The sequence below is a fragment of the Notothenia rossii genome, assembly GCF_949606895.1.
Source record: "Notothenia rossii genome assembly, chromosome: 9".
NCBI lineage: Eukaryota > Metazoa > Chordata > Actinopteri > Perciformes > Nototheniidae > Notothenia > Notothenia rossii.
This window is the reverse complement of record NC_136907.1, coordinates 31,616,705-31,642,404: the sequence shown is the minus strand read 5'-3', so window position 1 is coordinate 31,642,404 and position 25,700 is coordinate 31,616,705. Positions and strand designations below refer to the sequence as shown.

The 25,700-nt window shown below is 40.9% G+C and overlaps 1 protein-coding gene across 1 annotated transcript in view; it reads left to right on the top strand.

The window, feature by feature from the left end:
* Positions 1 to 25,622, top strand: part of esama (endothelial cell adhesion molecule a) — a 94,471-nt gene extending 68,849 nt beyond the window's left edge. The window contains exons 2-7 of the mRNA XM_079647234.1: positions 3,026 to 3,180; positions 20,070 to 20,271; positions 20,370 to 20,525; positions 21,922 to 22,044; positions 22,229 to 22,361; positions 23,066 to 25,622. Coding sequence (XP_079503360.1) covers positions 3,026 to 3,180; positions 20,070 to 20,271; positions 20,370 to 20,525; positions 21,922 to 22,044; positions 22,229 to 22,361; positions 23,066 to 23,603 — 1,307 coding nt within the window. The 3' untranslated portion in view covers positions 23,604 to 25,622. The remainder of the gene's footprint in view (positions 1 to 3,025; positions 3,181 to 20,069; positions 20,272 to 20,369; positions 20,526 to 21,921; positions 22,045 to 22,228; positions 22,362 to 23,065) is intronic.
* The last annotated feature ends 78 nt before the right edge of the window (positions 25,623 to 25,700 follow it).

The following is a 25,700-nucleotide window of genomic DNA, read 5'->3' as shown; positions in this document are numbered from 1 at the left end:
CTTTCCTTTGGTGCGGGGCACTCTCATCAGTATCAGGGAGGATTTCTGTCAGGAAATCTTCTTAAAGCAGCACTTGGCGTGGACAAACATGCACCCATCTGATCAGGCTAAAGCATGAAGAGCATCTACTCTACTGAGGAGAGGGAGTATTTTGCCCGTTTCATAAAAAAGCGCTACAAGTAAAAGAACGCTGCAAATTCAAAAAATGATAGTGTTTTTTACTTGCACTTTTTCGTTTATGCAGCACTTTTTTTAAACACATGAGTTGTCAAATTGGGAAAGATGTTTCTTCATTTGCATGTGTTTGCGCACTTTTGTGTTTTTAATTTTGCATCGTTTTTTAAAGTGCATGCGCGTTTCTCCTGCTGTTAGTGTTTAGGGCCGTTGCACCCGTAAACCACCGTACTTTTCTGAACACTGCAGGCCCCACACTGCAGCCTGTGAACCTCTCATGGCCCTCTCAAAGAGACACTTGAAGGACATTTTTTGGGAATATGCTTACTTGCTTTCTTGACATATTCTCTATCCGTCTGTTCTGTTAAATATGAAGCTTTAGCCAGGAGGCAGCTTAGCACAAAGAAAGAGAGCAGGTCAAGTTATAGTCCACCCCATAACCCCTGTAAAACCACAACTGATTAATCTAACAAGATATAAGATGTCAGAGAGCTTTTGGGGGGCTGGGGGTGGGTTTTATTACTCCCCCTGCTTCCCCTCTTATGCTAAGCTAAGCTCATGGCTGCTGGCTGTAGCCTCATATCTTTTTTTGTTGTACATTTTTATTTATCGGGTTTTCTCATTAAGCAGATGCACTTTGTTCAGAATATAAAATCATATGTTTACGTGCGGTATAAGCAAACAAAACAAGAAAAAAAATCTAATATGCTTACATATTTTCTTGTAGACATATACATTATTTACATGAGCAGCCTTATATTTAGCAGGTCAGCATAACTGAAAACAATCAGCATCCACTTGAGAAAAAGTCAACATGCCTGGTGCTTTAGCCCCAATACTAAGTTCTTTTTTTTTTGTTTTTGCAATATTTGTTATGTGTTTTCTTTTGTATATGTTGTATGTTATCCTTTCCGTAGTGCACACTTGGCTCACATTACAGTTTTGTATAAGATGGCTCCTCAGACGTACAGCCGGCTTACTGCATCATCACAGAGCCGCTCCACACTGACTCACTGCCTTTATGTTTAAGCCTCTTTGTGTCATCTCTTCACGTCCACTGATCCAACTCTCCATCCATCAGCCAACACCTAGACAAGAGGTCTGCGTCTCACTTCAGAGCTTCTTAGGGTCTGAAGAGTGATTGACACCATGAGTCTCCTCTCTGTCTCCTGTCCTTCTTTCTCATCCTTTCCCCCGCTGTTTTTCATCTCCATGCTCACCTCTATCTATGTCTTAATGACTTCATTACTATGACTCATTCCCAGAAGAGAATAGCCTACACATCCTGTCTCCCTCATCACCGTCAGCTCCATCAGTTTCCACGGTGACATAGAAACTGATACCTACACCTACAGATCTCTTACCTGTTATTTGGCTCTAATTTCAGCTGTGCCATTACAGCTTCAATAAGAAATGATATTCATTTAAATTAATTGAGTCTCACAGATGTATAATTTTAACCTGCATGGGGAAAAGGGGACAACTGTGCCCCCCAAACAATGCATTGTTAGGAAGGTTTTTCTATGTGCTGTTGTAGTGCAGTGGAGGGATACTACAGTCTGCATGGTTGGCATGCGGCTACTTTAAAATCACTATTTTTGGAGTGCAGTGAAGTTGATGATGAGTGTTTGTGCTGTGGATGTCATTAGCTATTTTTTTTTTTTTTGCAGTGAGATTCATATCATGTCTATCACATTCGTTAACACATGCACACACAACAGTTGCATCAATGTCTGCTTTTTCTTATGTACACACACCTGCCACATATCTACATTGTGTGCTTTTTGATGAACACACACACACACACACACACACACACACACACACACACACACACACACACACACACACACACACACACACACACACACACACACACTTTTAGATGGCACAAAATCGATTCACGTACATATTTAATCAATTGCCGTGGGTGTGCGTGTGAGAGAGTGTGTGTGTGTGTGTGTGTGTGTGTGTGTGTGTGTGTGTGTGTGTGCGCGCATGTGTGTGCGCACGTGTGTGTGTGTGTGTGTGTGTGCGCGCATGTGTGTGAATGAACACAGTTTTGCTGACTGGGGACACATTAACCACTTGGTGGGTCTGGGTCTCTGCTGCCCCCCTCTGGTCATACAGATACACTACCTGTTCCTGTGACTGGAACCTGAAGCTCATTTCAGGCTGATGGAAAAACTTGACCTGTCCGCTCACTTCAGTGACAGCCTCAGCTAGATCCACAATCTGCTTCTTTGGAATTCATTGAGCTCTCTTCGACATTTATCTCGATCAGAATTGTTGTGACATTTTAGAATTAAATAAATCAAAGATTAATAAAAAAAAAGAGTGCTATTTTCCCAGATAAACTGTTTTCTTTCTCTTTTTTTGCTCTCATGTTGACGTCACATATCTACATCATATGAAGTCCCATATAATTCCCTCAGCTCAAATCTTTTTTAGATGAAAATTGGGAAGCTCTGATCCTGACAGAGTGACCTCTTGTGGAGTATTTCTCATCACAAACGTTATTGTAATAGAAGATTGGACCTGCTTGGATACACTCTTAACTTTGGTTGGTAGGAACAGCATTTGTTGTGATTTTTAGGATGACGCTCAGACTATGATTATACTTTCCTTCTTGAGATATGACGGTCTCATTGTGAACTCTGACAATGAGCTTTATCCTCTGCAGGTTTTAATTTATTTAGGATATTCTGGTTTTCAATGCTGGACATTCAATGCTTGGTAAACAATTGTCTTTAAACATTGAAGTTGTTTTTACCGCACGTCAGATCTCCTCACCACAGTCCATTATTATAGGATATATGATCAGATCCTAACTTCCCTCTCTCCCTCCCAGGTGTGTGGGCCCAGATCCAGATGCCCCAGTCCAGTATGGATGTGATCCAGGGTCAGATGGTGGTTCTGAGGGCCGTGTACAGCAGGAGTCTCGGCAGTGACCTGAGCCTCAACACCATCATCTGGAACTTCCAGACACCTGACACCACCCAGCTGGTAAGGAGGGACACCCTACATTACATCATGGAAAACACTTAAGAGATATTTGTATATCTTATCTTGCTCCATATGAAATATGCTACAGTACACATGCTTGGGGAGTATTGGATTACATGTAACAGTATAATGTAATCAGGATAAAAAAAGGTAACTGTATTCCCTTACAGTTACATAAAAAACAGGTAATCAGATTACTGCTACATTTAAAAAAATTGGGAATTACTTTTTAGGTTTTACAGCGTTAGTAAAACCTAAAAAGATCATATAGTGTTTGTTGTAAAGGATCAGATGTTCTCTCTTCTCTGTAAGCTGTACTGTTCTGTAGGCTAATACTTTAAGTGTGAATCTATACGTCTACGGCCTGAATCTGCTTTATGGTTTTCACTTTCTTTGCTTCATTTGTTCTGTTTTTAATTCAGCAGGTGAACCTATATGTTCATTAAATAGAGCTTAACTGTGTGTGTTAAACTAAAATGGAGCATTTTCTGTCAGCTCAGATTTCATTTCTGCTTTTTCAAACTGTAGTATGTGTTTCAGTGTTGGTGTATATGCTGCTGCCTGAATTAATGAAAGGTAGCTTTTCTTATAATATCTGAGCAGAGGACACGTTTTGATACGAAATATCTTGGTTTCTTCTTTGATAAGGCCATATTGTTCTGTTGTTTCTTTACTTTTATATTTAGATATTTAGATTTCGTTAGTGATTACATTTCTTATTAGGTAACTAGTTTTTGTGATGGGTTACTTTTGTAAAGAAACCCCCCTAACCTTGACAGTACTGCAGTATGTGCAGCCTCGCAGGGGAGTCTCTCGCTCTGAGGTGGAAATATCTGTGATGACAGTTATGAAGGATGTTTGCATGTTCCCATGTTTTTAATCTGGCAAAGCTCTTCCTTCGTAAACCTTTAGAAACTAATCCAGGACAATAACTACCTGTTCATACTGTACAAACATTATTATTTATTTACTGCTTTAATGCACTTCTCTGTAGATTAACATGTGTTCCCATATTATATTATTTATGAAATCATTGTTGTGGTGGAACAGGAAAGGGGTTGCGTAACAAGCGCAACCCTATGACGGGCCGTGTAGGCCAAAATTCAAACTCACCTCGCACACACACTACTGAAAACATCTGGCCTTGCACACACACTACTGAAATACTCTCACATTCACTCCTGAACACCTCACACACACTACTGAAAACATCTGGCCTTGCACAAACACAACTGAAATACTCTCACACACACTACTGAAAACATCTGGCCTTGCACACACACAACTGAAATACTCTCACACACACTACTGAAAACCCTGTCCTCGCACTCAAATAGTGCCTGCTTGCACTTAGATTTGCTCTGCTTCTGCTCAAACTGTACGCTTGCACTCAGATATATTGCTTATAACATAACATGTACTTCACTTGTTTAATTTACAACTTTTTTTGGGGGGGGGAAGCACAGTTAGTATATATACCAGCACCTTAGCTACGTTCAGTGGCGGACTGGGACTAAAAATCAGCCCGGGAATAAAATAAATATAGTCCCTCCGTTGCCTTCTGCACAAAACATAGTGCGACGTGGTTGCTATGCAACAACAATAACAGTTAGCGAACATATTAAGGCCCTGACACACCAAACTGACACCAAAGAACACGTCCCGACGGAACACGACTGTTGTGTCACCTCACGTCTCCTGCTTCTTGGCCAACAGTCTGGAACACACTGCAAAAACTTTAGCCGACGGCCAAGTAGCACGTACGAACTGCGCATGTGTGAGTGGCAATAACTCTCCTTACCAGCAGGCGGCGTTAGTGTGTATTCGTCATTCAAAAGAGGCAACAACCGGAAGACAGAGAAGAAGAACAGACTCCGTGATATAAACAAACAACAAATAGCGTGTGCGTTCCATTTTCACTCTCGTCCATCGAAAACATGTCTTGTGCGGTACTGGAGCCATAAGCCATTGGAGTGTTGCTTGCGGAAGACATTCTTTGTGCCTTCTTAAAGCGTTTGTTTACGTCCCTCACCTCCGTTTCGCTTCTCATGCGCTGATTCGCTAGCTGAACAGCCAATCAGAGGGATTTATTTGGCCCGACTGCCCGACCCGACGCATGGCCGATTCAACATGTTGAACGGTGCGGGACACACCAAATTGAGTTTGGGCGACAGGGCACGCTTCGTCGTGCGACTAACACCAACGCCAATAATCGGCCTGGTGTGTCCGGGCCTTTAGACGGACAGCATTGTCGTTGTTTAGGTGTTTTTTTTCTGGAGATAGGCACTTCTCAATCCACTCCTCCATAGTAAGGCCACCCCAGAGGTCGAAGTTAACCTTAAATGTTTCCATCTTAAGCTTTGTTAGTTAGTTAGTTAGTTTCGTAATGGACGTTACGCGGAGGGATACTGGATAGTTGTGAAAAGTAACTACAATTATACCCTGGATATACGCTCATTATATCACGGCTAAGAAACATCAAATTGCTTGATTTGACTTGTCCGTTTTATAAATATACACTAACTGTGCTTACCCCCCCCCCCCCCAAAAAAAGTTGTAAATTAAACAAGTGAAGTAGCCTACATAAAGCCGTGGAGGGCGGTAGTTTATAAACCATGAGTAAAGCGAATGCACCATAAGTAAAGCGAACGCACCTGCAAGGACACCAGGCCTCCTATTGGTTGAGGGATTTTCACAGGGTTGTTGCACAAAAGATCGAGCACAGAAGAAATCTGAGAGCAGACATTTCACGAGTGCACAGAGTGCGAGGAGAAGGTTTTAAGCTGGAACACAGGAAATCTGTAAGCAGCTATATATCTGAGTGTAAGCGTACAGTTTGAGCAGAAGCAGAGCAAATCTAAGTGCAAGCAAGTGTAACAGAGTTATAAAGGTTGGTGTAAAATCTGGGTTAAATTGGAGAATTTCGCCATCTGGTGTTACAAACGCGTGCCTGCATTGCTGTAGCTTTGTTACCGCAATGGATTGTGGGAGGTTCTCATACATATATTATTTTATTAGGACAATAACGTTCTGTTGTGTTTGTTTAATTTAATGTTAGTCGTTTAATGCTCACAGCAACATGTTTTTTGTGTGATTGGCTATTTGTGTTATATGATTTATTAATGTGATCGTCAATAGCTAATTTGAGCTAGTAGGCTAACGTGAGCGTGGTGCTACCTCTCCAACAGAACGCAGCTCACGTGTCCATTGTATGTTGTCCATTGCAATGCAGGTATGTGAGTTTTGTACACTAGTTTGTTTATGTTTAATGTTTCACATTGTTTATACTACCACTATACGATCATTATTATGTTGTTGATTATTGGACACTTATTTTGTAAAGGAGATTAATATACTGCGTGAGGATCTGTTGAGGAACGCAGCTCACGTGTCCATTGTATGCTGTCCATTGCAATGCAGGTATGGAAATAAATTGAAGTAATCACCAGCTCTGGGTGGTCTGTTGCTGAGGGGACACTACACCGGGGTTACACAGGCACTATTTGAGTGTGAGGACAGGGTTTGAGGGAAAGAAATACATATTCTGAACGTGAAATCAATAAAGTATGCTCTCAAATTTAAAGACCACGCTCTTGAATAAAGATAGGGAATAACCCCCATACTAGCCCTGTTAGCTTCATTAGCTCCAGGCTGCTACAGGGGCTCAGCCAGGGCTGCCAACACTCACGCATTGAGCGTGAGAGTCACGCAATTAACCCATATCTCACGCACTCACGCCACACTTGCCTTTGCTCACGCTAAGTTTTCGTCCAAAATAAATGTATATAAATATACAAATAAAGTGAAGGAACAGCAAACTGAGCGGTCTACGAAATGAGACGGTCTTCTGGCTTAGTTCAGTAAAGTTGGAACGATATTGGGAGATTCTAATTTCACGTATCAATAACTAATGAACAAAATCTTATTCAGACACAAATGACATCTCCTAGAGTAAATACCGTGGTAAGGTTGACAACGAACTACAATCACATTTTGATCAGAAAAGGCCAATACGCGCCGTCCTCCGAGCTGGAAACGTTACATTGGTCTCTATCTGCAGCCGGAGAAGAGTGCTCAGGGTCTGCAAAGTGCAACTCCGAAAAAAGAGAATACAATAATATTCAATCACTATTATACAGATTATTACTACTAAACTCACCACATACATCAATAGTCTCCTGTGTGTCATACTACAGCAAGGAGTTTGGAAGAATATGCGTTAGAATAATCTTGGGGAATATTTATAGCCCAATGTAAATCTTCAATAACTATGGCATCATCTTAAATAACTTTACTATTATATAGTATATTTCTACCAAACTCACTATTTGCATTGTTGTTGTTAGCATCTGGTTAGCTTAACGGATATTAAAAGTTGTTTCTAAAACAAGGAAAGGGAGATCTCTGTCCTGTCAGACTGAGATAACTACAGCTCAGTGAGGTAAGGGACTGTTTAGATAGTTCACTTTATTCTAGTTATCTTTGTGGGTCTCAAACGTTTTGGTCACCATTTATGAGAATAAATGAAAAACAGTGATGAAATACTATATGACAGTAAAACAAGAATACAGTTTAAAAGGGGAGTGATTTGTAAAATATCCATAAAGAAAAAGAAAATCTGTTTACAGTTCTGTTTCATATGGGTGTTGAGAGATGTATCCTTAAATTCATTTTGCTCTCAAAATGCAACAGGTTGATGCATTTAACTTCAATATTTAAAAAAAAATCTTCCCGGGGGTGCATGCCCCCGGACCCCCCTAGAGGAAGTGAGGACTCCCCCCACTTGTAAAATAGCACCTCTGCTTACACCTATATGCCATTTTATATGCCGTGAACTGATTATCGAGCCTTCATTGTAAGAGTCGCGGGTACACTGTGTGTGCGTATTCCACTGTAGCGCCCAGTATATTAATGGGAAACCCTAGTTTGTACATGTTCAATACATTTGTAACACTGTACACATGAACGTTTCTTTTTTTGGTTCACCAAAAAAAAATCTCACTCCAAGCTGAACTCAAATGTTGGCAGCCCTGGCCTCAGCTGATACAGAGAATACAACTTGAACTCGGACGTGTTTGTTATGTTGATGCCTGGTGGACTATTCTTCATTGAAATATCGCATTTATCTTATGGCTCTGCAGTTCAAACAAACCGTCCATGAATGTAGTTTCTTCGGTAAGTGAAATTCAAGCACTTTATTTCTTACTGGTCTTTTTATTCAGCTAACGAGACAAAGCTACATCTGTGCTAACGATGCTATCCGTAGCATACAAGTTAAAACATAATAGAGAAGTGTAAAACATTAAGAAGAATTAAACTGTAGAACAAAAGGTTTCTCGTGAGGTTGGTAAAATAAGGTCATGCTTGTACATTAGTTAGTTTGCTAGTTAGGTAACTGTATTGTCTGTAAGACGTGGTAAAAGTAGTTCTTGAGAGACAACCGAACAGCATGATTCTACATTTACACTAAGTTCTGATAACAGTTGAATATTATTTTAATAATAACATATATTTTAATGTTGATTAACTGCAGACTGTTCATTCATAATCTGATTATCTTTGTAGTACAAAGTGATGAATTAAAAAAACACATTAAAATAAAAAAACATTATTTCTACAGCCGCTTAATAAACAAACACACCTCTTTCATAAATAACAAACTTGCTCTGCAAAAATGTCATAATTTTCTTGTCATTTCTGTTAGGAAAGGACATACCTGAAGGCAGTGGCGGCTGGTGGAAATTATTTTAGGTGGGGCTATTGTAATGGTGAATAAACCACACGGGGAACATTTTGAGAAATTACCCCTTAAATTAAATTGGCTACACTATTTCATCGTTGCTGTTGTATGATTGGTGTTTAGCTACCAGTGATGCAAACACAGGTATGGTGAAAAAAGAGAGAACTATTCGAAGCAGGAAAAAAACAGCGTAGTATACCATCTGACAAAGACCTGTGCTATAATCCTTCAATTAACTGTTCTTTATAATATACTCAGATCAATAGGAGACAGAGATGTTAAGTTATAAATCAAGGGTTTTATTATTATTTACAGCAGGGGTGGGGAACCTTTTTCCTTTCAATTTTTACAACATCCTCCGAGGGCCGTACAAATGATTGAACTCAACCTCTGCTTAAAAAAACTAAAACCACAGCCAATTCATTTGGCCTTTCTTTCATGCTGTGCAAAGAAAAAGCAACCTCTCAATCCAGATATCTCACCATGACTTGCGCATGCATGCATGCATGTGCACGGTGTGGCATGACCACCAAAACAGCAAGATATGGACACAAGATGTGTGCAAATGTATTTAGTATCCATGTGAACATGATTTAAGTGGGGGGGACCTATCCTCCTCTAGGGGGGTCCGGAGGCATGCTACCCCGGGAAGATTTTTTTTTAAATATTGAAGTTAAAAGCATCAATCTGGTGCACATTGAAAGCAACATGAGGAGATCTATGGGTACATCTTTCAACACCCATTTGAAACAGAACTGTAAGCAGATTTTTCTTTTTGGATATTTTACGAATCACTCCCCTTTTAAACTCTATTCTTGTTATTTTTAACAACTTTTTTGTTACTGTCATATAGTATTTTATACCTGTTTTTCATTTAGTCTCTAATGTCTCATTAATAATTATAATGATCATATCAAGGTGTGCCTTAACCTCACTGAGCTGAGGTTATTTGAGCCTCTCAGGAGAGAGCTCTCTTCCACCTGGTTGTAGAAAAGCTCTTGAAATTCGTTAGCATAGCTAGCTAACCAGATGCTAATAACAGATCGCCACTGTGCTTACAACTAAAGACACAGCCTAGCAAACACTGCGGCATGTGTACGGCTCCTTATGGGTACTGCAATATTTGAAGAGCTGGAGCGGCGTTCCGTTGCTCTCCGTCAGCACACTCCTTTCAGACGAGACATAACCACGTGAAGACACGTCACGTGTTGTGTTCAAGGAACCTGTCCTTGGCCAGGAAAAAACAGGCACTCACTTGTTTAATTATTTTGCGATCTAGATTTCTTCTTCTTTTTTGAAGTGAGAAGTTGTCCGTTAGTCGGACGGACTAACGGACGGACGAATTGACGGACCCCCCCCCCCCCCCAAAACGAAAACTCTTCGGTTCTCCACGAATTACACAAGTCACCCAAAGCAGCGTTAAAAAAAGCGGGAGGCGCCGAAAAGTGACTAATTTGCATCACTGAGCTACGGTATTTAATGTCTACAGCACCTCCGCTTTTAGGGTTGACGTTGACCCAAACGTCGCCCGGAGGTCCCCCGGTGTTGTTGCGGGAGCTGCTGCACTAGCTAACGCTCCACTAGCTAACGCTGCACTAGCAAAACAAACGCTTTTATTTTTGCAAATGGTGCGGCGGGCTTCAAACACGTTCCCCTCCACTGGTTTCAACCAAGCACTAAATTAGATGTTTTCCAGCCAAATACGGTTGAACTGACACTTCCCCATATTAATTTGTAAGTAGTTTCGAAGATACATGAGTTTCTGACTGCCGCAAGCTGAAGCTTGGTTGCTAGGTTACTAGCTGGGTGTTCTCCAATAAGGGTCCGGAGGAAACAAAGTTAGTGATTACTGGTTCCATGTTGATTTAATTCAATACAAATTGTTGGGGGGAACTGAAAGGCTATTACCATACTGGTTACTTTGCAGCCCGGACATTTCCCCCAAAACACATTTAGACGCTATCGCAACACAGAAGTACCTTTCAGTCCGATCATTTGTAAGACCTTCTAAATCATATTTAAGACCTTTCTTATTTTTTTGGTCATATTTAAGACCTTTTTAAGGCCTTACATTCAGATTATCAAATGTAAGACTTTTTAAGACCCCGCGGGAACCCTGAGGAGACTAAATACGAACATTATATGCAGACACAGACGTGGTTCAGAAACACAGAAATATTAGAAAACAGACCATTAAGGCAACACATCTAGTTTGATGGATGCTGTCAAAACTCAACTACAATAATCTGTGTGTGTGTGTGTGTGTGTGTGTGTGTGTGTGTGTGTGTGTGTGTGTGTGTGTGTGTGTGTGTGTGTGTGTGTGTGTGTGTGTGTGTGTGTGTGTGTGTGTGTTTATTTAGCACGGGCACATAGTATCTGTCCCCGGCTGTTTGAAGAGCAAGCATGGGAAACAAAAGACAGTGTTTACCTCTTTGCATCCAGCTAGTCACACACACAGTTACAATCACACTCCCTGTAATTGACATAATTAATAGATAGTTTAGCTTCTCACCATCATTTGCTGTGGCCCACTGATGTTAACGATCGTAACTGAAAGGCTGCCTGTCAAACGTAAACATTCAGCCACGTGACTCGCAAACTCTCGCGAGAGTTTTACACAAGACGGATCCTTTCTAGCCATAACCCTGCACCGGGCGCTGACATTGGTGCCCGGTGATCATCAGATTTGAAGACGCTGATTGGCGGAAATTATGTTTCGGAGCTATAGCTTACAGATAGCAACAGTCAGCTGCTAGTGGCTGCTGCTGCACTGGTTGAGGGCTCCTCTCTTAGCGCCCAGACGAGAGAGGGTACACGGGCAAGGCCAGGCAGGAAACATGTGACTTATCAGTAACTTTAGACATCGTAACACCATTTTAAACGAGATTTTATTGTAGATTATACATTTTACTGATACCAATTATATAATATTTACCTTGTTGATTAAAAATTAAAATTATAAAAACATATTTAAAAAAATATATATATTAAAAAATATATATATATATATATTTATTTATTATATTTTAATTTGTAATGTGGGAAGAGGTGGGGCGGCGTCCCTAGCGCCCTTATGGGCCGGTCGCCACTGCCTGAAGGACACAACTGCCTCACCGTTTTCTCCGAGGGGCCAGAAGAAAATGAAAAGCTGATATGAGATTAAAGACCAATACAGGACATTCACTAGGAAACTACACTTTTATTGTGAACACAAGATCTGCATACTGAATAGTGTGTAGTCAAACAGGACCATAATTTGTTTGTGACAGCTGTGCCCAATATGGGCTCACAGATGCAGTTAGGTGGTTTCTTCATCAGGCCTGGTCCTCCTAGAGCAGGGGTCTGCAACCTTTTTGACCAAAAGAACCATTTTGCTCCTTTTTCCCCAAACATTTTTTGTCTGGAGTCGCAAAACATATTTCATAGCTTGATAGCTAAGTTATATTTATTGTTATATCAGACAAAAACTACAGTTTTTTTGCATTTATTAGGCTATTTATTACATTATATAAAACTGTTAACCTCTAATAAGAAACAAAGAACTCCTATAAGGAGAATTACAAATAATACACAGGCCTACTTTAAAATAAATTAAACACAGCACTTGGGGAGTCCTCTGCACATTTGAAGGAAAAAAAAATATTATTAAAATGGGCCCACTTTGAAATAAATAAAACATATAGCTGCACCCTAAAACGAGTTAAAGGTAGGGTAGGTAAGAATGGAGAAACCAGCTCGTGTGCGCTAGAATTTGAAGATACACAACCGGGAAAAAAATAGGCCTCTTCCTTCAGACTTTCTTACAGATTCCCTCCTCCAACACACACGAACGCGCATCATCAATGAGGCCACGAGATAAGTTTGTGCACAGATGGAAGGCTGACAGGCAGGTAGGCCATCCAGTTATTTTAGCCGGTGTCGGTACCAGATGTGTTCGGGGTACCATATGTGTTCGGGGTCCGTCTCTTACCAGTGACGTCACGACGTAATGACGTCACGCATTGTGATTGGCTGTACGGTAATTTACCCACGCTGTCTAGACTAGTATAGAGGGGTTTTTTGATCATTACATTACATTGTATTTAGCTGACGCTTAAGTGCATTCGACCAACAAGATAAAAACTTGAAGAAATACAATAAAACTTGAAGAAAAACAAAGACGAATGAGGAGAAGAACAAGAGAAATTGAAGGTAAGAAGTATATAACGTAATATGGTAGGTAATATGTAATATGTTCAGTGCCGTTGGTACGTTAGTTCAAACAGTAACAACGGACTATTTTTCTTAGCGTATGCATGTCAATTTAAATCAATACATACAACTATTTCACATGTACAATATTTTCTTAGCCCTAATACTTAATACTACTTATTTCGTTTTGATTGTTATATTTGATTATATTATATATTATCAATAAATTATATATCAATATGATATACTTTTCTATATAATAGATTATCAAAAAAAGTATTTATTAAGTAAGGGATAATGTGCAGCAATCACAATCAAGTCCACAATCGAATCCATAAAGACAAAGTAAATCTGTTTACAGTTGTTTCATATGGATGTTGAGAGGTATCCATATATCTCTTCATTTTGCTCTCAAAGTGCACCAGATTGATGCATTTAACTTCAATATTTAAAAAAAATCACTCCAAAGGGAGTGCTTGTTCTTCCTTCTGTCTGTCTGAATCTGTGTATTCTCATGTTCCGATTAACCCAGCCAAATTTTTCTTCTTTTGTGTCTTGATGTGATCTTGAGTCGAGGCTGATCCTCTTGCTGTGGTCCCGCATCCTGGATCCTCTATCCTGAGTTCTGGATTAAGTCGTGGACTTCGGGTCGTGGCTGAACCTGTCTCTGCGGTCCTGCCTGGGTCTCGTCGTGCTGCCTCCCTGAAGGCTCCCACAGGATTGTTGACATCTTCGTGGATTCATCCTATTATTATAGACGCATGCATTTCCTAACATTCGGTCTACCTATGTTGCAAATGTATTATCTCTTCGATTTACACACGGCATCTATTGCACGTCTGTCCGTCCTGGGAGAGGGATCCCTCTTCTGTTGCTCTCCCTGAGGTTTCTCCCATTTTTCCCTTTAAACTGTGGGTTTTCTCTGGAAGTTGTTCCTTGTACGATGTGAGGGTCTAAGGACAGAGGGTGTCGTTTTCTTCTCATACTGATATTCTGAACAAACTGCTGTTGTATTAGCTGTAAAATGTCTTTACTGTAGGGTATTTTTATTATTTGTACAGCACTTTGGCTCGACCAAAAATCGTTTATAAATGTGCTATATAAATCAAACTTGATTTGATTGATTTGATTTGAAAGGGTGTGCGCCAAGGTTCCATATTAGGACCAATAATTTCACCATATACTGTATGTAAATAATCTCTAATAATCTTTCAAATGCTGCTTTCCATTTTTATGCAGATGATACTGTTATTTATTGTTCATCCTCTTCTATAGAGCAAGTCTTGATTTCCTCCAGTCTGCCTTTGATGTTATTCCATCCCATTTATCTCAACTCAAGTTAGTATTAAATGCAGACAACTCCAAACTCATGATATTCTCAAATCGCAAAAAGTTAACTTATTTTCTCCCCAACATTTGTACTGTTCAAGGGACTGACATTGACATTGAAAGGGTCACTACATACACATATCTAGGTTTTATTATTGATCAGAACTTATCTTTCAAGTCACACACTGAAAATGTTGTTTTAAAATTAGGTTTCTCCTTTCAGACAAGGAAACATTTGATCTCTGCAACGTTTTTACCAGTATTGGATTCTGGTGATCTGCTTTACATGAATGCCTCTGACCAGTGCCTAAAGAGTTTGGATACTGTGTACCATTGTGCATTATGTTTTATTACATATATATATATATATATTGTGAGTTTGGAATAAATATGCTCTTTATGAAAATTATTAGTTGGTTACTGTTAGTAAAAAAACAGTAAGGTTAATAATGGATGTTTGTTACACTTGGATATGTTTTCTGTAACACTTGTAACATAATTATTCTCCAGTTTATGCATTTGAGTGACTTGCAGTTAATGCTCGACATTCAATTCAAAACCTTTATTTATCCTGGTAAAATCCCATTGAGATCAATGATCTATTTTTCAAGGGAGACCTGCAGCAGTAGGTTCCACATGAAGACATAAAAACATAAACAACAGAACAACAAAAGGACATCATACAGCAAAAAATACAGGGATTACAATTTACTTATCTATCCACATGTACAGGTACCAACAGCATCTGACTGTGGAGCATCCAACCGAGCTTTAAAAACATGTAGTGGTACCAGCTTGGTAATTTTACATTCTTTTTGCAGACTGTTCCAAGTTAGTGGAGCTGCACATCTAAAAGCTTTCTTCCCTAAGACAGTCCTAGCACCTGGCACATTTAATAAAACCACAGCATGAGATCTCAGGCAATAAGTACTTTCAATTTGCAGAGAGATCAGGGAGCAGATATAAGATGTTACTTTATCCAACATGGCTTTGTAAATGAAAATGTACCAGTGACTGAGCCTCAGTACAGTAAGTGATGGCAAAACCGCCTTGGTTTACAGTGTACAGTGATGCGTAAGTGCTTTACAGTTTGTCACAAATCTCAGTGCACTGTGATAGTAAAACCTTATTGTGGTGTAATTATATATCCAAAGCAGTCAGAAGTCAGAAAATCTTTAGTGATGTTTAACCACTCAGAAGACAGCCCATCAAAATGAACACATTGGGACCTTTCAGAGAGGTAGTTCATCTTCTACATATAATAACGGACAAAGTAAAGAATGAAGTGTAGGCTATGTTTAAATGTTCGGAATTTGACCGTGTATGATGGTCCTCTTGAGTTGCCGTACAGCCAATGGCGTACAGCCATTGCTACGTTTTCATGTTTTTTTAACATGTTTTTCACAAACATTTTCACACGCTAGGAGCATAGGAATAATTCAATTCGGTTCGTCATGATCTGTAGATGTGATTTGCCCCCGAGCACCCCTGGGTAAATTACCGTACAGCCAATCACAATGCGTACAATGCGTGACGTCATTGGTAAGAGACGGCCCCCGAACACATATGGTACCCCGAACACATCTGGTACCGACACCGGGTCGGCTAAAATGATTGGTCGTGCTTTTTACAGCGCTACGGCTTCCAGAGATACATTTTTGTATGTATTTATTGTCAAAGCATTTAATATTTTCATTGCTATCGGGACGTTAAGAGCATTCCATGGAATATAACAAAAAGTGTTTTCTGAAATAAATTACATACCCCATTGAATTATGACTGAAGATTGTCAGCTGTCTTCCTCTCCCTTGTTGTTCCTCGATAAGTAAAGGCTGCAGCACCGTTGACAACTTCTCTCTACATATCAAACATACCGGTAAACCAGCATCGTTTGCTGTGAAAGCATATAACTCTGTCCACACAGAATTAAATCCTGTGTTCCTCCGGTACTTTTCTTTGATTTATCCATAGTTCGGTCATCGAGCCGGGGGTCCCCGCGCGAGCGCCTCCAAGAAAAGGCGCTCGCGCGGGACCGTAGCAGGATCTGACGCATATTTTAGTTGACCTAATTAAAACCGTTTTGTTTTTTATTTATGTGTCACAGTATCACCTCAAAATACAAGATACGAAACATTTTCAACCATGCAACAAAATATAAATAGTCCTACAAATACTTTTATTTTATTTCCTTCTTATTTTTGTCTAAGCTCAAGGGAGCCAGAGCAGAGGGCTTAAAGGGCCCCATGCGGCCCGTGGGCCGCGGGTTGCCGACCCCTGTCCTAGAGAAAGACCGCTCCACCTCAGTCCTCTCCAGCCAAACCAACAGACAGGACATCCGTCACGCTGAGGTTTCTCCCAAAGTCTCTGCAGCTCTCTGGACACCACGCTGTCTCAATTGATCCACACTGTGAATATGTGTGTAATAAATGCTTTGGACAAAAATAAATATCAAGTTAACTGTAAGGAGTGGCTCAGTCTTTTTAAATAAACAATTATTGTATTTTAATATCTCACGTCTGAAAGTTGAATTTAAAAGAAGAGGCCCCAAAAATAAAGATTAGTATATCAATAAATGTAGTTGATTTTGTCTTTTTAATTGTTTAAAGTAAAGTAGATAGAACTGGTAGTTAAGAGTTTTAATACAGTCTGGTTGTGGAGGAGGCATACAGGTAAGAGCACTAAGTAGCTACCATTACATGTAACTAAGCTTGCCTTGAATTTATTAAAAGTATAATTAAGTAACAGCAAAAAATCAATAGCTAAAATCATGCAAAAATGTGAATCTTTGCTGTATCTACTGTTGAATTTAGCACATATTATATATTTTTAGAAACCTGAAGGCATTTATAGATTTGTATACAAGTATTATCCAAAAAACTCAATAGCCTACCTTAGATTGTTATTGAAAGTGTTGCTGTATAGTTTCATGTTCACTTACATTAAAGGTGGGGTAGGTAAGTTTGAGAAACCGGCTCGAGATACACTTTTTGTTATATTCCATGGAATGCTCTTAACATCCCGATAGCAATGAATATCTTAAGTGCTTTGACAAAAAAAACATTAAAAAAATGTCATCTGTGGAAGCCGTAGTACTGTAAAAAGCAAGACCAATCATTTGAGCCGGCCCGGCTAAAGTAACTGGATGGCCTACCTGCCTGTCAGCCTTCCATCTGTGCACAGACTTATCTCGTGCCCTCATTGGTCATGTGCGCGTTCGTGTGTGTTGGAGGAGGGGCTCTGTAAGGAATTGGCAGATTCTTTCCGGCTGTGTATTTTCAAATTCTAGCGCACTCGAGCTGGTTTCTCCAAAATTACCTATAAGCAACGTAAAACGTGCAGACCGGGAGCAACAGACGTAGGTTAGCCTTATTTGGATCAGGCTGGAGTACATTGGTTACTCCTATATTTACTTACTGTTAACTAACTAATGCTAACATAACTGTTGGCTAGAAGTACACAGCTTAATCAAGCATATTTAACTGGCCATTGTCCTCTCAGCCTGAAATATCAATCACTTCAATAAATGGTAAAACTAAAAAGGAAAAATTCTGGCTCAATTTCGGCTTAGTTAGCTTGTTAGCTTATTGCAGCTGTGCATGTTGCTAGCGGGTTGCCATGCCACCTCACGAGCTGCGCCAGGTGATGGTGAACAAGGACACCTCAATAGACCAGACCGTCTCAGTTTGTAGACTGCTCGGTCCAGGGTCCAGCCTACGGCTGCGGTGCAGTTTCTCTATAAATCCATGCTGAATTGGACCTTCTGTTTCATTCTTCTTCTTTAATGGCGACTTCCAAACAGAGTAGACGAGAATTATCACCACCTACTGTATCACTGCAGCATTGTTCTTTGTTACTTCCGTTTTATTACAATGACTTCCGTTTCATTACAATGACTTCCGTTACAGCAAGAATCCCCCTCTCACACACACATAGGTGAAACACATGCACATTCCCTACTGAGAACCTTTCAGTAAAATGTTTTCAGTTGCGTGTGTGTGAGGTTAATTTTCAGTAGTGTGTGGGCGAGGTGTTCAGTAGTGAATGTGAGAGGATTTCAATAGTTAATCTTCAGTTGCGTGTGTGTGAGGCTTAATTGTTGAGAGTATTTCAGTAGTGTGTGTGCAAGGCCATATGTTTTCAGTATAGTGTGTGCGAGGTTAGTTTGAATTTTGGCCTACACAGCCCCTCATACAACCCCCTCCCCCCCCCAAACCGGCATTGTGTTTTTACTCATTACCTAGAGACCTGACCGGGGCTTAGTTTACAGATCGGCCCAGGTCAGATTACTGGGCTGTATGGACGACCCAAAAGAGGATCAAATCCAAAAGGAATCATGGGAAAAGAGAACTCCCAGAGCTGGAAAGTCACAGTTGATAAAGTGAAGCTTTGTTTCATGCGATTGCCATCCAGTACCTCAGATTTACTCTCATTTGTAGCCAGAATGATGAATGAGAAGGACAAACTCAAAGCCAAATCTCTGCAGAGTGTGTGTGTGTGTGTGTGTGTGTGTGTGTGTGTGTGTGTGTGTGTGTGTGTGTGTGTGTGTGTGTGTGTGTGTGTGTGTGTGTGTGTGTGTGTGTGTGTGTGTGTGTGTGTGTGTGTGTGTGTGTGTGATGCACAGCCCTCCCCATGGTGTGCGAGGTCGTATCTGCTGACAAACTATTAGGCTAGTTAAACACTGAACAACTTGTTCTCTTTTTTTATAATGTTTGTATTCTCCAGGATCTTGTCGTCCAGTAATGGGGTCCTGCAGTCATATGTCTTACATGTTACAGTATTGGCATGCACACACTGACTCCTATAGAGCGCTGTTGGCATATCAGGTTGTTAAATCCATATGCAATCACACTCCGAACCACTGTCAAAAAACCAGACTGCCTCCACCTGTGATCCATATGCCTGAAGCTATGTCAGCTGTCCAATAAGTGCTGTTTTTATTCGCCCCAATGGTAAGGCTGGCAATATAATTTCTGCAATATTATTTACTTTTGTTACTGCCAACAAAACAAACAGTGTGTTGGTCCATCCCTAAATACAATCTGCCTTCACTGTCAATCAGCTACAAGACCACTGGTTCCAAATGAAGATGTGAATCTTATAAACTAGCCAAGATATACATTTGTACATCATGCAATAAACATTTGCTGGAAGCTAAACCGTTTCTTGCAAACATTTCTCTGGAAATAATCCACATTTGGTGCTTTGGTGAGATTTCAGGGCAGCAGGGGGATGTAGAAGAATATATACTTTATTCATATCAGTTTTTACTCTGTTAGTATATACTATTGGTGCTATTTGTGTAATACAAACATGGCAAACATGTTTTGGCCTGTACTTGGACTCAAACCAGTGACTGGTGACCATCCAGTTCCCAAGCCAAGCCACTGAGCCACTGTGTGTGGTACAGATTAAAGTACTGCATCACCTAGTGCAGCGGGGGGGGCTTATTGAAGTGTATTTATTATGTGTGAAGATGGTAGGCTTTGAGCATAGACTGTATATATACATAGGAGTTCAACCTATCCCGTTTTTCTCCCATGGGACAAACTGAAAGTTCCCCTGATGGCTGGAGCCTCTTCCATTTCTTGTTATTTTCCATCTGACCCTGGTTCTCTGTTCTCGTGTCCAGATAATCTCCTACACCAAAGGCTCCATAAGCGTGGGCAGCCCCCAGTTTAAGGGCCGCGTTGGGTTCAGCTCCAGCATGCCCTCAGAAAACCTGTCTCTGTACATCAACGACACGCAGGAGTCCGACTCAGGACGCTATGTCTGCCAGGTCATCATCCCCAACGACCCCGGCAGCACCGCCCAGCTCACTCTGGACGTGAAGGGTAGGACAAATCCATAATATAAATATACTTCTTACACTGAAAACTGGACCTATGTTGTGAGATGTAAGAAAGTAATCCCTGTGTGATCCTGTTCTCAGTGCCCCCGGCGGTCCCTAAGTGCTCTGTGTCGGGGAAGCCGGTGCTGAAGGGGAACGTGACCCTGAGCTGCTCCTCCAGCTCCGGGAAGCCCCTCCCTCTGTACCGCTGGAAGAAGACCAGCCCCACCTCCCAGGTCTTCTTCTCCCCCATGCTCAGTAAGTGTCACACTAACTTATTATTGAGATTTATGAACCTGCTCCTGTCGCTGCAGCTGAGCAAGGGTAGACTTCAGACATGAAGATCAAGGAGTACGTTTGGATTTTAAAGAGTGTGTGTAAAATGTTCATGTGATTAAAATTATGAATACATTCAGGTGAAATAGGCAACAGGTTTTGTTTTGATCCACTTGTTGTTTAATATATATAATATTAAAATGAGTTGGATAAAACTACCTAATAATAAATTAGATACTAAGAAAGGATATGTTTGCAGTTCAGGGGGTGTGAACAGGTGGAGTAATGGGAAGGGGCCTACACTGCTGATTGGGCTCCTTTAATCCACATGACTCTCATCTTTCCAGACACACACAATGTATGCAATGTAGGAGACTGTCAGGTCCCCACAGTGCGGTGACCTGTTAAATTATAGGCGAAAATAACACATTTGAACTGCATGTAAACAAGCACTTATACCTGACTATCCATAGAACGCATTTGAACTCAGATCTCTTGAGGTGAAAGGTCAAGGGACCCCACCTCCTCTCAGGTTCAGCGCTTGACGTGCGCTCTGTTTTAATTGGAAACCATTTAAAGAAGAAACCGGTGCTCAGAAAGTGGCGCTGTGTGGACACACAACATGCTTTACCTGAGCCTACAACAGCTGACAGTACCATTCAATTTTGAAGAGTTTAAGGAAAGTTAGGAACCCATTTTGTATTGTCTGTGGTTAGTTTGGATGACAAAGTAACCAACACTTAGAATTAAAGATGAACTTCCATCTAAATGGTTGTGAATAATACAGCAAAGCATCTTCATATTGTTCTAATGTGTCAAAGCCATGGATGCGTCTGCAGTGTGATTCTGTTCTGTCTGGTGTGTGCATGTGGGTTTATGTGCATGTCTTAATACACATGGAGTAATGTGTATGCAACCTGGCTGTAGTCCTCCGTGTTCTCTGCTTTGGCAAAAACAAACAGTCCGTCTTATAACTCCATATTTCAAAGGTTCTTTTTGTTGGCCACATGTAGAACTTGGAAAGCAGTGTCAGACGCGCAGTAAAAGTGTCAGACGCGCAGTAAAAGTGTCAGACGCGTAGTTTTGGTTGCTCTTGCACGTTTTATTTCCAGAAAAAACAAAACAAAATACGAAAACAATATCCCCTTTTTTAACGTAAACTTAAACAGCAGATCCTAATAATCTGTCTATACTAAAACAAAGGCTGTGTGTCAATGAAGGTATTGCTGCTGCCCTCCCGTCAAACACCGGACCTCCAATTTAAGGTTTTAGCCCCCCCTCACCCGAGCAAAGCGCACCTCCCACTGAAACAGAAACATTTATTAATAACGGTTCCAAATAAATCAACTTAAATGCGGCTCCTACACTGCTGTTTCAGATGAGAAGACCGGCACTCTGAAGCTGAGCAACCTGAACAGCAACATGTCAGGGAAGTACGAGTGCAGCGCCAGTAACACCGCCGGCTCCGAGAGCTGCTCCATCAACCTGGACATCGTCACCTGTACGTAGCACCCAGCACCTGATGACATTTCAAAATATGAGTTCTTTAGCTAATGTTTGTTTACTTGTAATGTGACCATTTTAATTTGACACACTCCCTTGAATTTAACAAAGAGAACGTTCACAAAAACAATATGAATGCTATGTAGACATAATTACTGTGTTTCCTATCATTCTTCCTGTAGCCACTAATGTGGGGATGATTGTTGGCGCCACAGTGGGCTCAGTGGTCGGCTTCATCTTCCTCCTTCTCATCTGCCTGGTTTTCCAGGTGAAGAGGCGGAGAGACAATGAGGACGACATGGCTAACGAGATCAAGTGAGTTGATGTGGCGAGCCTTTATCAGTGTCCGTGTATACATCTACAGGAGGAGTAATGTAAGGGACAAATGTGTACACTCTGTGGCTGCGGTCAAATCCTGTCCTCTGTCTTTCACTAATCACTAATCCTTAACATCAGTGAAAAATGTCATGGGGTCAAGGAAAGATGTGAAGGAGAAGTCTTCAGGACATTATCAGAATTCCTTTATTTGTCCCGCAACGGGGACATTTCCAACAGCAAGAGTACAGTGCAGATTAAGTCAAAAGAGTAGACTTACATAATTATTATATGAAAAGATATGCACACGTTATTAATAATAAATAAACACATTAAGTCAAATCAAATAACAGATTAGGACCAAACTTAAGAAAAACCATCAAACTCAGTCCATATTTTGAATTCTGACTTCATTTGATGATTTCATAACAGTAATACGGGTGACGTTCATGGTTTGCCTTTCGGTTTAACATATTGTTAAAAGTTCAAAACAAACAAGAACATTATGTGTAGTGCTGAGCTAAATAAGACAATGAAGAAGCATTGAATTCCTCTCCTATCATGTAGAGAAACAGCTCTTATCATGGCTGACACCAAGTGACTTCTGGGTCATGTTACTCAGTTAGGAACCCTTTTGAGACTAAAACATTATTTGACAGTAATCTGAAACAGGAAGTTGATGTTGTGTCCTGTCCCCCCCGCAGGGAGGACGCTCAGGCTCCTAAGCGTGTGTCCTGGGCTAAGAGTGGCATGGGGTCAGATATCATCTCTAAGAACGGGACCCTGTCCTCCATCGGCTCCAGCCCCCACCACCAAGAGCCCCCCCACCACCACAACAACCACCACCACCTGCAGCAATACCCGCAGCGCCCCCCCTCAGACACCGCCTCCATCATCACGGCCACGGGCAGCATGGCCGGGTACCGCCCCTCCCGCCACCACGGCGCCTCCACCCCCACCCCCACCCACTACAGCTACAACAACAACAGCACCCTACCGCGGGGGGGGGCCCTCCCCTCGGAGGCCAGCATCAACGGCAGCTCCCTCCCCAGGCCAGAGCGCTACGGCCAGCTGCCCCAGGCCCAAGTGCTCCCGCAGACCTACAGCCAGCCTCAGCACCTCCTGGCTGCCCCCGCACCCCCACCGCTGCCCACATCCACGGTCACTGCCTCCAACATCGCCCGCATGGGAGGGGTGCCCATCATGGTGCCTGCACAGAACCAGGCCGGATCTCTGGTGTAAACCTGCAGCGCTGACACAAACTGTCCTGCCCCCCCCCACACACTGTGGAGAGGGTCAGCTGCAGATATGTTGAAGGGGAACTCTACACCTAGCGTTAGCAGGAACACAGGATGGAGAGCTCCACTCCACTTCCTGCTTGACTGTCAGACACAAATTGTTTTACTTATACGTTAGTCTTTTATATTCTTTATGTACCGTATACATTTCAAACTGTATACTGTAGAAATTATTTTCATACATTTGTCAAGTATCCACTTTTCTACTTTATCAATGCATATCTAACATTTCATTTGTTTCTTTTTTTCATATTTTTCAACGTTGTATTGTACTTTTTCTCCTGCCACACAAGAATGAAGCACATGGATAATGACCGGGTGGGGGGGTCTCACAGATGAATATAAAATAATGAAGAAGAGGGCTAAGCAGGTCAGCTGTGTCCATTATCTTCATATGAACACAACCTAAATAAGGGACTGTCAAGACACAATAGATGTTAGAATATATCAGAGTGAATGTCCGAGTCAGGGAGGGGCTAGGTGTACAATATGAAGATGTGTATTAATGAGTGTGTTGCTGCAGCAGCAGGACGTTATACATGATACAAGTTTGGCATTGCAAAAATATTTGTAATCCTTTTTTTGGCTTTATTCTGTCGGTGGTTCAGATTATAAAATGCTTTCAGACTGAATTCTTTCAACACAGATTAGCAAAAGCCTCTTAGAATATTGAGCAGTATTTAGAAATGTAGTTTGGTGACTTTGCTGAAACACGAGTCCAAACTTTGAATAATTTAAAGTTGCCTGCTAAATTGAAATTGTAAATATGATATTTATTTTCTTACAGCATAGCATAGTGTTGGCCTGTATAGGAAATATAACACAGGTCCCATGTCTGCCTGCAACACTGGATACCGAACCAAAGATGAACACGATGGAACGCTTCATTATTACATGTTTCTCTCTTTTCTTTCTAATTCAGGTCAGTTGGAAAAAAACGGATTTGTTTCCAAGTTACAGTAACAGGAAGTGACACAAGTCTTTCCAAATCAAGATCACTATTGTCCACGTGTTGTTCCGGAAGGTGCCTAAATAGTGCTCTGATACTGTTTCCTTTCATGAGAAACACCTCCTTTAAGTTTGGGGCTTTAAAGCAACTTCCGGAATATGATCAAATAAATGCCAGCTTAATACTGCTAAACCTAGTTTCCATTTCAAATAAGAAATATTGTTTCCATCTGTAGCTCATTAACACACTACATGACACAGAGGCACTGTGCTCAGTGAGTGATCATTAAGATTATGAACTTATTATAAAAGTTAGCTTTGAAATGTATAATATATTTATGCAGAGTCAGTATAAATCAAAATGGCTAAAGTCTTAATAATAAATAATGCGAAAAATCAATACATCTATCTAAGACTTAAAAAAGTGTTAATTATATATTTTTTCTCTCCACCTTGAAGTCACAAAAATGCCTATTGCGATATAATTTGAATTATTTAAAGAAAGGAAAAACAGATATGTGTATAATGATCATACTATCCATTGTGCTGCGTTGTCATTACACTGGAGCATGTGTGAGCAGAGGATGTACGTGATGATGTTGAAGAGTCACATCATGTGTTTCACTGAAGCCTGACGGGTCTGAGCTGCCAGGAAGCTTCGGAAGTTATTGTTTTTTGTATTGTTTTTACTACATTAAAGCCAAATGACAAGAGTTCATGTGGGAAGTGGTGAGGAAATCATTTATATAGCTACATTGTTGTGAATGGCAGTGTACATTATGAACATAAAAATGTATTCAAGACAAGCCTTTATTTTGATACAGTGATGTATAAGAGCACAGAGCTCGCTGTCAGTGAGTTCCACCATGATGGATTGTTCTGGAGGCCAGACGCTCGTCATGTAGGCAGTAGGCCTGACCTGTGGACCTCCATGTACAGTGTGCACTTGTATACTCCATATTTATGTTTATGGAAAAGCTTTGTAAAACATTTTCAATTAAAAGAGAAATGATCACTTGTGTGTGTGTGTGTTTGTGTGTGTGTGTGTGTGCGTGTGTGTGTGTGTGTGTGTGTGTGTGTGTGTGTGTGTGTG